General features: G+C 48.0%; 2 protein-coding genes across 2 annotated transcripts in view; both read right to left on the minus strand.

The window, feature by feature from the left end:
* The window catches only part of CHAT (choline O-acetyltransferase), a 35131-nt gene extending 25752 nt beyond the window's left edge, over positions 1-9379 (minus strand). The window contains exons 1-4 of the mRNA XM_032191457.1: positions 9313-9379; positions 6539-6683; positions 3492-3683; positions 1192-1310 (exon numbers count right to left, since the gene is read on the minus strand). Coding sequence (XP_032047348.1) covers positions 1192-1310; positions 3492-3683; positions 6539-6601 — 374 coding nt within the window. The 5' untranslated portion in view covers positions 6602-6683; positions 9313-9379. The remainder of the gene's footprint in view (positions 1-1191; positions 1311-3491; positions 3684-6538; positions 6684-9312) is intronic.
* Positions 9380-10507: 1128 nt separating this feature from the next.
* SLC18A3 (solute carrier family 18 member A3) lies at positions 10508-12793 on the minus strand. The gene has a single exon (XM_032191137.1). The coding sequence runs from the start codon at positions 12791-12793 to the stop codon at positions 11195-11197; it is 1599 nt and encodes a 532-aa protein (XP_032047028.1). The 3' UTR covers positions 10508-11194.
* Between the last annotated feature and the right edge of the window lie 264 nt (positions 12794-13057).

The raw sequence follows: 13057 nt of genomic DNA on the forward strand, positions 1-13057 counted from the left end.
GAACGGGAGCAGAGGCTGAATATTTAATAGAATCCTTACCATGGGTTTCAATATCAATACTCATAAGCTGTCCAATTTATTAGAGTACTTCCTGTCCTAAGCAGATATTCTTTCTGCAGGGCTGCAGACAGGTGTACTATTTCCTGACACTGCCCATTTACATTGTGTCTGAATGGGAGGCTCTGAGAGAAATATTTCCATGTTTAAGCATGTGCATTAGCAAATGCAAAGCTGAGGTTTTTAGAAAGCTGTGCACACAATAAATTCAGGCAGTAATGAATGGAAGCATTTATTGTTATGTTTAAAGTAAAGTAAAGAGACACACTGGCTGTCTATGCAAAATGTTAAAATAACATATCAGCTTTGAGGTTCTGGCTGGTTTATAACAGCATAAATTTATATGCAGTTAATTCTTCCAGTAATGAGCAGCTAGAGAGTGCTAAAAGCAAAGAGGAAAATTGCATTATATGAAAGTAGATTTTATCTAGTTTACTGTTTAAAAGGAGAAAATGTTTTGGCAAAAGCTGAAAAATGGAATCCTGTTTTAGGGGTGTCTGGAGAGGTATATTCTGTGCTTGGCGACTCCTCTACCTTTCCACTTCCGAAATTACTGTAATTGCCCATAACAGTTCAAGGGAGAAAGGTGAGTTCAGGAGCTGGGAAAGATGGACCTGAAGGAAGCCATGTTCCTCAGGAGGAATGATCTCTGAATTCCTGTTCTTAGATCTCCTGTATTTCTAGTGTCCTTTTGAACACCTGGAAAGGACAATTTAATGCCAATATGGCCTTCCGGTTTGCAGGGTGAGTAGGTGTCATAATGATGGCATGTTACAGATTATATTCCTTTAAACAGCATGTCAGAAATTAGTATTTCCTTTTCGCATCAAAAAATGGTTAATTTGAATTATACAATGTAACACTTCGCATATATTCCTTAAAAACAAAAAAGAAACAAACAAAAACAACAACAAAAAAACAACAGATAAATGCTATGACATTTTTTCATGCAATAAATGCAACAGTAATGACACTTATTTCTGAATTGCTCTATGAGTAACCTCAGTTCTTCTAGGAAATCATTTAATGGTTACAGCCCTTATTTTTCAATGAAAGTTGATTGTCTCTTTGCAAAAGCAGTATATTTAAAATATCCTTTCATTTAGTGAAAGATACAAACTCTAAGTATAGTACCTCAGCTGGTCATTTACATCCTTGAAATACTGACGAGCAAAAATAATTGCTGGGCTGGAATTGACTGGGAGAGGCAGCCGGTTGTTGAGGTACATGTCATCCAACCAGTAGTTAAACACCTGAGGGAGGGAAGGGGACAAAACATGGTCTTAGAGCTAGGAGTGACACCCAGAACAGCATTCGGAGTGGGGGGTGTTTGGTGCCCCCGGTGTCAGGCATGGGCTCTGATTAATGGAGCCACTGAGCATTTTCAGTCTGGGCTCTGTGACCTCAGCTCAGCTGAAATCAGCCGCAATTCCATAATCCCATTTTCAATCAATGGCAATTTACAGCATGTTCCATTAAAAAGCAAACAAGCCCTGTATTGTGGTGGTTTTGGTATTCTGTTGTTTGCTTCCCTCTACGAGAAAAAGATCTCTGAGTACAACATTCTAGCTGCTGACTCCTGCATAGTGACTGGGATATATTGGAGAGGCAGACAGAATTTTGTTTAGCAATGGCTTTCCTCAAGGGGCTACAAATATTTGTCAACAATGCCAAGATGCTCTGTTGTTAGCCGTCAGATACCATCCTGAAAAAGGCAGAGTGAGATAAGAATTTTCTGAGCCTAATGGCTTGGTACAGGAGATACTGGCACGTGAATAGGGCCCCTGGAGAATTCCCTCTGTGTCCACTGACACAAATGCAAATCACCAGTGCTTGACCCAGACAGTCTATATTTCTAACCATTTTTATTAAAAACGCAGAGGTATGGTAATGGTATTCTTCATGTCTGAGTAAGGCTTAAAGAATTGTTATTTGGAAAATAGAGGACTTCCTAAAATGATGAAATGGTCTGTCTGAGTTTAGTGGGCATGCTTTGCGTATAGGAACTATATACAACAATGAAATTATGCAAAAATAATTATGAATGCATGCATCAGTAGAAAAAGCTTTCCTCTGAGATATTTCATTGCTGTTAGAACAGATGCATCCCCCACAGTCTCTGGAGTCTTCAGGAGAACAGAGCAGAGCTGTACCCTGTCAAGTAAAATTCCCGGTAAAAACAAACAAACAAACAAACATTTTTGATTTAAGGATCAGGTTTTTGTTTTTAATAACCAGTATTTAAAGCTGATATATTTCAGAAAATGCTTATATGTCCTTCCTTTGAAGGTTTTATGCTCTAAGTGGTTAAATGAAGAGTTTCCTCTTGGCATTAACAATGCCATTTAAGAAATGGTTAATGTAGCCACCAAAACCATGAAGTTCTATGATCTGAATAACAAAAGCAGATTGGGCGGTATTTAGTGGAGTCCTCAGACTGTGGCAACAAGTAGAAGAGAAACTAAGCACTGCTTTTAAAATAAAAGCACTGCCCTCACTGTAGCTTTTTTTTCTGACTATAGAAAGAGAAACAGAGTATTCTAGTGGATCACATAACTGACCAGTTAAGGAATAATAACACTTCACTGACATCAGTAGCAAGCCTACAGGATGTCACTAAGTCCATGAAACCACTTAGTGGCTCTTTCCCTCGCTGGGCTGGAAGGACTTCAATAAAATCAGTGTTTCTATTTTCCAGTTGCCATATTCTTACATGGCGAACGCAGGCAGGATGAGCTGTGACTTTGTGGAAGTTTGAAATCTATTTATTCTATAGCTTATTTAATTTTCCAGTCTTGGAAAGGAGAAAGCTAAACAAAAAAGGCTGAGGTTTCATTATTGCCTGTGTGCTATATATATGTATGTGTGTGTATATTCTACCAAGAAGGTACTTCGGAGTCACTACATTAGTACACCATGACAATGAATTTCAAACAGCAGTCTTATTTGAAAGAGGAATTCCTATCCCTAAGTATTCCGTTCCAGAATAATTTGACAGCAACAGAGCTTTGGCTAGATGGGTGTACAGCATACTTCTTATAGCCCTATCAGATTTCGTTTTTCATTTGATTAAAAAATCTAATTGAGTCTAATTGTCATTGAAGAGAAAAGCTGAAACTACATCCCAAAAGGATGTAACATAGTGCGTCCTATAGGTAGCACTTACACCTGGGTCCTGAAATGAATGAATTCCCTCATTTATCTCAACAAACTGTTGACCTGAAAATGTAACAATGACGTGGATTTTAACACTGTTTGCAAATTCTAGCCTAATATGTCTGAAATATTCATTCCCTTTGGTAGAACCTGACGTGATCCCTGTTTTGCAGAGACCTGTTGAAAGAAAGCAGCGCTCACATATAGAACATTGCAGATAGTTTGTAAACGAGCATCTTCCAATACAGCAATTATATTTCTAATCTGTATTTTCTTACCCAGTTAGTTGTCTTTTCCCTTCTTTCCTCAAGGATTTGCTGTAACGATTCCCCCAGGCCTCCTGCAATCCCAAACTGTTCCACAATGACCTTGGTCTTTCTAAATTGCTCTTCTGGCACCAGGTGTTTCATGCACTGTAGGTACATGTTTAAGGTCTGTTGCAGTGGTGGAACGGGAAGTTTTGGCACAACCTGATCATAAATAAAAACAGATTAGTAAGCAACTCAGCTTGTTCCCAAAATGTCAGGTTTTGTTGTTGTTAGATAGGCAGGGTGGATGTTGGTACGCTGTTGGGTTGGCCCCAGCTGGCAGAAAAACACCACACAGTTGCTTGCTCACTTCCCCAATCAGGGGAAGTGAAAAGAAAAGTGGAAAAAAAAAAGTGAGGAAAGAGAGGAAAAAAAAGCGATGCGAAGGCAATCACTCACTGCCTTCCACAAATAGACATGCCCGGCCAGTCTCCAAGCAATAGCTACCCAGCCCAAAACTGCTGAGCATGACAGTACATGGGATATCCCTTTGGTCAGTCTGGGTCAGCTGTCCCGGCAGTGTCCCTCCCAGCTCCTTGTGCACCTTGATGCTGTGCAAGTACTGCTCAGCAACAGCCAAAACAGCAACATGTTATCAGCAGTTTATCAGTCAGAAATCCAAAACACAGTGCCCTATGGGTTGCAGTGGAAAAAAGTAACTCCATCCCAGGCAGACCTGGTACAGCAGCATTTTGTAGCAGTAGTAGTAGCAGTATTTGGTTTGTAGTAGTAGTATATGGACTGGACACTGATTTTGAGATCTGTAAGTGCAGGCCAGTGTATATCAGAATGGTTCTGTGGGCTGAAACCAGTGCTTGCCTAGCCCAGCAGTCTCTGCTAGGTGTCAGTAACAGATGCTTTGGGAAACGGAGAGGAACCAGGGGAGGCCCAGCCTACATGTATAGGCTCTTGCACTACCCCACAAGCAGTGGGTTAGAACAAATTGGAGACTTTGGTTAGGGCTGTTGCATTTAACAGCTGTGATAGTCCTGTTGCATCCCTTTTTGAATCCATTTATTCTGTTTTAGCAGTTGAGATGACTGATCACTGCAAATGTAATTGTGAGACTTCAGTGGAGTTTCATTAGGTCATAAAGTGCCTGGACTTTAGGCCATAGTATGCAGCTGTACAAAATCCTGAAGTGGTGCTGCCTCTTCAGTAGCTCTATTTTTAGGCCAATGAATTTTTCAAATGGATATGCCAAGAAACAAGTGGGAAAGAAAAAAAAAAAAAGAATATAAGAATATTACCAAAAAAAAGAATATTCCATAGTAAAAATTCTAGAAATCCTAGGACAAACAAACAAATTGGCATGACACAAGCATATATTCTGAACTAGACTCAGGAAAATCTTCAAATACATTCAAACATAATAAAATAATTCATTATGAGAAGGTACTTCATTAGTAAAGAACGTACTTAGCTTGTGATCAGTAAAACCCTAAGTTAATATTTGATAACATGATTGGTTATAAAATTGCAGAAATAGAAAATGTGCTGGTCTGCCTTTTTGTTAGCACTGACTACATACAAGAAGACCATAATGAGAATCCTCAACACATCTGAGTTTCACCCTACCAAAACTCTGTTGTCAGTCAGCCTGAAACACTTACAGAAAATGTGATAAAAAACATGTCTGTTGATACCTGCTTTATCCATATTCTGTTTGCTAAAGGAAACCAATAGGATCTGGGAAGAAAACAAGCTCATGCTGTCCAGACAATTGACCTTCCTTTTTTTTTTTTAAATGTAAAATTAAGCAAGTAAAGTGTAATTAGTCATTTAAAAGCCAGAGGAATTATGGAGGCACTGGGAAAATCAGGCAATGAAGTAATCCATGAAGGACTGGGAAATTGCAAAAGGGTGGTCTGATGCTCTAAGCACAGATCCTCGTGGAGGTAGACATGTCTCCCAGTTGAGAAACAATAGTGAGTGTGGACCATAAATTTTTGGAGAGTCTGTTCCTTTTATTAGATTTTTGCCTGTCTCCTTAAACAGGTGAAGTTCAGCTTTTTTCACTTGCACTTGATGTAACAGACATTCATTTTCAGAAGATTGTACAACCACAGCATGATTTCGTTCAGAAGAGATGCCTGGCAGTCACCTAGTCCCACCTGCTGCTCAGAGCAAGGCTAGCTGCAAACTCCTTTGCCAGTGCATGCAAGGAGGGAGCAGGATGGAGGAAGGGCTCTGAACAGACAGCAGAGAGTGGGTGTCCTCTGAGCTTAAACCCCTGCACTGCCTTGTCACAGCCACAGGAAAGTCAGTGCTGCGCTGCATTTCCCTATCTAGAAACTAAAGATGACAGATGCTTATACACAGTGTCATTGGATTACCCATTACTAATGGAGATGCAAATCCAGTTTAGCCTATAATACACCCTGGATCTCAGAAATAAAAGAATGGTAATTCTTCAGTTTCAAGCTGTATTTAGTCTGGAATCTGTTCTGTCACTGATTTCGTTGCTAGAGAAAATAAATGTGCCAAATTTCTTTTTGATACGTAAGTTTGGCCTGTCCTTTCTGGATAAGGTTATTGTACATTTTCATGAGTCTGCTTGAGGGAAAAAGCTTTAAACACAAAGGGATTTAAATGACTAATGATAGGCATAAACATCCGGCATCTTTTAAACCCACTTGCAAATGAATCATATGTGATAGTTTGATAGTTTTGTACTGTTAAGAAATAATTATATGCCATCTCTGCCCATGTAGTAGTGCATCTGTTTGTTGTATTGCAATATTTCACTTGCTAGAATTCTTCATGGGATGTTGGGAAGAGGACTGTATGTGGATATGGGAAGCACTAATATTAGTTCCTGAGTATAAACTGCTGCAGGTTAAGTAGTGTTCCATGAAATAAAGAAAACTACTCTAGAACAGAGCTTGGTTTACAATCATTAAAGTAATTAACCTTAATTTACAGCATTGGTCTTACTGTCAGCTGTTAAAAGTAATCCATCTTGAACCTGATTTTTCTTTTTTTTTCTTTTTCTTTTCCTGGAAACAGTCACTTACCGTCTCATCTTTACTGGACGAATTTTTCTCCTTCTTCTGCATGTTTTTTTCTAGGACAGGCATTCCTGCATTTCTTTTGATATTTTTTGTAGAGGACAGAAATTGAAATCACTTGGGGGCACTTACAGAGCCTCACGCCTCAGTTCTGGAAATAGAAAAGATTTAAAGTCCAGTCAGTACCCATTATTTATAATCAAAATGTTCATGGGAAGTATTCCCTGCACAAGCATGCACAGAAGCTTCAGAATGCAAAACTGAAGAGAAATAGAAGTACAAGATTCAAAGCTAGCTGATCTGAGCCCTGTGGAGATTGCTCTGACAGTCTGTTTGTCCCATTTCGCTATAAATTTATTTCTCTAAAACTATCTGATGCACATAAACAGTCCCTTCTCAGCAAGCATTATTTTCTCACTCTAATCTACTTTGCAATGCATTGTGCCATGATCTGCACACTTTGTATTACTGTTAGACATTAGCTGGAGGAGAGAGGTGGCTGTTCTATGAATGTACTTGTGTCAGGACAGGTAGCCATAAGGTTGCAGTTAACTATGTACGGATTTTATATGCCCTCCTTTACCATTTTATCTGAAAGCACTGCAGTCTTTAAATGTATTGATCCACTGACACAGTAAGGTGCTGTCACCTTCGTGTTAGAGATGTGGAAGCAGCAGAAAGCAACTCAACGGAGATGTGCCTTTCCCCCCTGCAGGCTGGAAGCTCACAGGGTGTGGGTGCTTCGGGGCATAGCTTCTGGGCTGCAGAAGGGCTGGGAAAGGTGGCATACACTGTGTAGGAGTCACTTGGACCTGCAGCCTTTCCAAATAGCATCTACTTATCCAGGAGATGGCTTATCCTGACACAAGTCACAGAAGTCATCTGTGACAGAGCAAATACTTTTGTGCGTGTCTCTCTGGTATTGTGCTTATCTTGATTTCCAACTCTAAAGATGCCTCTTACTCATTTTCTGTACAAGAATAGGCAAGACATATTTCTTTTCATATAATAGTGCCCATGCCGAGCCCTTGTCCTTCAGTTACGGTGGTACAGTTAAAACAGCAGTAGTTCTGTGTGTGCAGACAGGTCTTGACAGATCACAGGAGTTTCTTTTTAATTACTTTGTACTGTGGGTAAGCAAAATGTAAAAGAGCATCTGTTGACTAAATAGAAAAAGTCATATTTTCTTTCTGAAACCCTTGGGACTACAAATTAAGGGCACATGAATTACTTCTACAACAGCTTTTAAAAACATTTTGAATAAAAAGTTCAATGGATGAAAGTGAAATGAAGAGTTTTGGCTAGAGATGGGCAGGGGGGACTTTGTGTTATTCCTCTCCTGAGGAACTGGCTTGGTGATTGCAGTCTTGTTCAATTTGTACACTGTCACTGACACCCTGAGTAGATCCTGTCCTCTCCCTGTCCTGCACTGCCAGTGGGGTTGTGTGCTGTGAAGTAGGTTGTGTAAGGTTGAGAGATGTCCCTGGGGCACTGCAATGAGCCACACGGCAAACTCATGTTGATCTGTCATCTGCTCAGGATTTCAACCCAGGTGAGAGATGATTTCCCTTGCCGAAAGGCCACATTAACCCGCTGCACTGTTCCACTCCCTCTTGTGTGCTACACAAGTCTCATCACATAGCAGCGCGCTCTACTCCTAGCAACCCAGGTTCAAAGCTCTGCAAATAACAGGCACGTCCTGCAGCTCTTGGGTGGCTTGCTCACTTGTAGATGTGCTGGCCTCAGCTCCCCGCCAGCATTCAAATATCGAGCAGCCATTTTGTCTTCAGAGACCCTATTTTCCCCTAGAGGAAAACCTTGCTTGCTGTTCTCCTTACTGGGACTTCTGTTCTTTCTTTGCTGAGGTTGTTTGTCAAACTGCAGTAAAAAACCACACAAACTCCAGGTCCGTACTAGCTCTGTGTCCGTGGGAAGTAGTGCTAATAACAGACTCACATATTTGTGAAATGAGTGTGATAAGGAGTTTGGTGGTGATAGAGTGAACTGTACTCTCCTCTGTGGTACGGATGAACTGAGGCTTTGTCTCTGGTTTGGCAGCTGCCAGCTTAGCATCACACCCAAACCGATATTTGCTTAATATTGAACAAGGCAAACTGACACAAGAGAAAAGCCTGCAGAAATTCAAGATGACTTCAAAGTTGCTCACTGGGATGGTTGTGAGGTGCATTGTCAAAGTTATTAAGCAAAAGAAAAAAATAATCCTAGCTGTTTTTATTTACAGCTAGCTGAGCTGGCAGGCCAGGGTGAGCGGCTTAGCGGGACGGCTGCGAGTCACGGCAGGCTGGGGAGCCGGTGGCTTTGCCTGCAGCTCCCAGCAGCGGCTCAAATCCGCAACAAAAGGCACTGATCTCCCGGGCAGCTGACAGCAGCAGGACAGTGCTGTGAGCACTGTGCTGACATACACCGAGTTCTCCGTGCAGTCGAACCCGGAGGCAGCCTGCCGCACCTCGCACCGCGGCGTTGCGCGACCCCCTGTGCCGGTGCTTGCCCCGGGCGGTGTCAGGGAGCCCCGCTCGAAGTTCCCGGGCTCCAGCGCTCGAAGTTCAGGGGCACACAGGCGGGGTCGGGCCCCGCTGCTGCCGCCAGGAACCCCCGCGGCTCGCAGCCGCCACGGGACCGCGGGGAGCGTTCCCGGCACGGCAGCCCTGGGCACCGCCGCCCCTTCCCTCGCCGTGCCCCCGGGGAGGGCACCGAGCCCCCGCAGTACCCCCGTCCCCCCGCCCGGCTCTGGCCGTCGGGGCCGCGCCGCCCGCCCCTACCTGCTGCTGCTGCTCGGGGCGCTCCGCAGCGGCTCCAGCCGGGGTACCGCCACTGCCACCTCCTCGGCGGCCGGGGCCCCTCTGGGCGAGGGCGAGCAGAGCGCGGCGTGTCCCCGCCGCCGCCTGGCTCCTCCCCGCCCCCGGCACCGCCCGGCCCGGCCCGGCCCGGCCCTGCCCTGCCCGCCCCTCCCTTTGCGCGCAACAGGCTCGCCGCCGCGCCCCAAGCACCGTCGAGGGCAGCCGAGAAGCTCCCCGGAGGCGGCAGGGGGAGCTTCGGGGGCCCGCAGCTCTCCGCGGCACCGGCTGCCCACGGAGGGCATCGCCGGCGTCGGGCGAGGCCCCGGGCCGTGCGGCTCCGCCTGGCTTGCACGGCGAAGCTGGAGGCTGCGGATTAGGGGAACGGGGCTCGGCTCCGTTGCCCTCGGCCGGCCCCGCCGTGTCACGGCGCCGCCGCGCTCTTCTCGGGAGCTCTGTGCCCCGTCAGCGGCGGCGCGGCCGCCCCGACGGGAGCTGCGGGGCTGCGCATCCCGGGCGGCAGCTTCTCCTCCGCGCCCGGCTCCCCGGGGCCGGCCGAAAGCCCTTCAGTAGTTGCCGCGGCTGTTCGTGTCTGCGCTTTGCTTCTCTCGACAATATAAGTCTTTTATTTCGTTTCCTAACGAGGGAGGAATTAAAATAAACGATTTTGGTTTATTTCAAGAGAAATTTCCAGAGCAAAGCACGCGCCCAGGTTCCGTTGCGGATAGATCGAAGGTTTCCACTTTTGGCGACCGTTTGCCCAAGCCCTTCTCCCCGATTTTCTTTGCTTTGTTTAACCCCCACCGGCTGCGCTGGGCGCTTTCAGTGCGATCGCGGCAGCGTTCAGCACCACGAAAAGCTGCTGGCAGTGTGACCAGCGGAACGTTTGTAATTCACGATCGGGAAAACTAAAATTAAATTCTTGTGAGAGTACGACTTGGGACCACGGGGCCGTTTTTAGGCGATGGCCAGCATGTTGGCAGTGCAATGTTGTTTGCTCGGCCCCGTTAACGTATGTTTGGAAGAATGAACGAGTACATTTCCTACAGGGCTTTCCTGCTGGGCAGTTTGGTACCCGATGCGATCGGTGCTAGGAGGAATTGTTATCGTAGGGGTTACACTGAGCAAAACCAAGCTCCCTCTCACAAGCAGCCCGCAACAATGAAACAAAGACAATCGATCCCCTTCAATTCCATTTATTCAGGTTCTATTATTCTTGTAGTTCGGACTTCAACATAATACAGCATATTGTACTTACCGGAGAGCAGCACAAGAGAAAAAAAAAGAAAAAAGTACAATACTTCAGTTTATTCCCAAGGTAGAATAAGACATTGTGATAGTTGTTGCTCTTCTTAAATATATGAAACCAACTGAAAATCTAAGTATATGTACACCAGATTTATTAAGTCCCTAAATACACCATTTGAAATTTTACACAGCCTTTTTTGCTTTTCTTATTATTTTTTTTTTACAGAGATATACAGTATTTCAGACACAGTTTCAGCTCAAGAAAACTTTGCACAATTATGCCCCAGCTATGAGGCTGTTTTTTTTGGTTTCTGTTTGTTGTTGTTTTTTGTTTTTGTTGTTTGTTTGTGTTGGAAGGACCCCCTCCTAGATTTATGCCAATGATCACTCTGATAATTTTCTTCAGGATTTCCCTTCCCCCCCAAACACACCTTGCCAGAATGCTGAAGGAAATACCGATTAAAATAAGTCTAGAAGAAAGCCATTACATCATGACAAAGGTTAAACTGTATATATTGCACGTCGGTACAGAAACGGAATGCAGTAGTACTCTCACCCCCCACCCTCCCTTTCCCCTCTCCCATGTGTCCCGCCTTGTTCCCAGGTGGTGTGGGAGAACCTAACTGTACTCATAGTCTGATGAGTCCTCCTCAGACACCCCTGTCAGGTCTCTGCGGTAAGAGTCCGTGCCATTCTCCTCTGTCTCACCCACTGGCCGCAGGCTTTTGCCCACGCCTTTGCGCTCCTCCATTTTGATGGTGTCATAGAGTCCCTTAGGTCCTTCTTCAAGGAGGATGTTCCTCTCCGAGTGTGAGGGTTTCATTTGGCAGACATTTTTGAGGAAGAGGAGGACAGGGGCATAGAGCACGTTGGCGAGCCCCATTCCCAGGTTGAGCTGCGCGAAGCCCATGGTGTGCACGATCTGGCCGGCCACAATGGGCCCCAGGGCGTACGCCACGGAGTAGGAGATGTCCGCGATGGCGTAGACGCTGCCATAGACGGAGACATGGCGTACGTCCACCAGGAAGGCCAGGGTGGGCAGCAGGGCTGTGTCCACCAGAGCGATGCCGAAGCAGATGCCGCAGAGGGGAACGATGACCTGGCCGAAATTCCTGCAGGCAGGCACCAGGCAGGAGCTGGCGCCGATGATGGCCATGCCCAAGGCCCCGTAAAACCACTGGAGGTGTGGGTACGCGGCAGCCAGCCGGACGGTGACGTAGACACCCAGCACGTGGGGGAAGAAGGCGGGCAGCCAGGTGAGGCCCACCTCCCACTCGCTGGCCCCCATCGACTCCTTCATCCAGTTGGCGATGGTGGGCTCCAGGAAGGCCAGGGGGATGTTGCAGGTGGTCAGCGCGCCCGCCACCACGGCGATGTAGGGGTCGACCATGAGGCGGTGGATCGGGGTGCCCACGGGCATGTTGGCCCGCGCCCCGGCGCCGCAGGGCGGCTCGACGGCGAGCAGCAGCAGCCCGTCGAGCAGGCAGACGGCTGCCAGCACCAGGAAGGGCACCCGCTTGCCGGCGAACTGGTAGAGGACGCCGCCGAAGGGGGGCGCGGCCAGACTGCCGAAGGAGATGCAGGCCAGCGCCGTGCCCAGGGCGCGGCTCCGCGCCGGCTCCTCCGAGTAGCGGTCGGCGATGAGCGCGATGCCGGCCGTGTCGGCGAAGGCCGAGCCCAGCCCCTGCAGGCTGCGCGCCGCGAACAGCGTCGCGTAGTTGGCCGCGAAGGCGAAGGTGAGCGTGGAGAGGAACATGACGGCCAGCCCGGCCAGCAGCGGCAACTCGTAGCCCACGCGGTCGATGAGGGTGCCGCTCAGCGGGTTCACCAGCAGCTGCAGCATGGCCTTGGAGGCGAACAGCACGCCGATCTGCACGTCCTCGTTGCCCCCCGTGCCCGGCGGGTACCGGGCGGGCAGCAGGCTCCGGTTGCCGCCGCCGCTCTCGTTGGCCCCCGCGGGCGCGGCCCGCCCGGCGGCGCCCCCTCCGCCGCGCATGGCCGCGATGTAGTCGGGGACGATGGGCACGATGACCATGTAGAGCATGTTGTCCAGCAGCAGCGCCACGCACACCACCAGCAGCAGCAGCCGCCGCTGCCGCCGTGCCTCCCCCATGGCCGTGCCCAGCCGCCGCCGCCGCTCGCCCACCGCCTCCGAGAGCCGCGCCACGGCGGCCCGCGCCCGCCCCGCGGCCCCCGCCTCTGCCTCTGCCTCCGCCATCGCCGGCAGCGCCGCCCCGCCGCCGCCCGCAGGGGGCACGGCGGGGGGGCCCCTCCGCCGCCGCCGCCTCCTCCTCCTCTCCTTCTTCCTCCTCCTCCTTTTCTTCCTCCGCCGCCGCCGCCGCCGCCCGAGCCGCCCGTCGCCGCCGCTCACCTCTCCGCGGCCGCCGCCAGCCCGCGCCGCCGTTGCGAGGCGGCTCGGCGGGGCCGTCCCTCCATCACCACACTAATAAGCGCCGCGCACCGAAACCCCACCCGCGCCCCC

Source organism: Aythya fuligula, chromosome 7 (genome assembly GCF_009819795.1).
Source record: "Aythya fuligula isolate bAytFul2 chromosome 7, bAytFul2.pri, whole genome shotgun sequence".
In the NCBI taxonomy this organism is placed as follows: domain Eukaryota; kingdom Metazoa; phylum Chordata; class Aves; order Anseriformes; family Anatidae; genus Aythya; species Aythya fuligula.

What these genes read in the sequence shown, in the direction of transcription:
- SLC18A3 (XM_032191137.1), bottom strand. Translation starts at nt 12,793, where the DNA reads ATGGCGGAGGCAGAGGCAGAGGCGGGGGCCGCGGGGCGGGCGCGGGCC.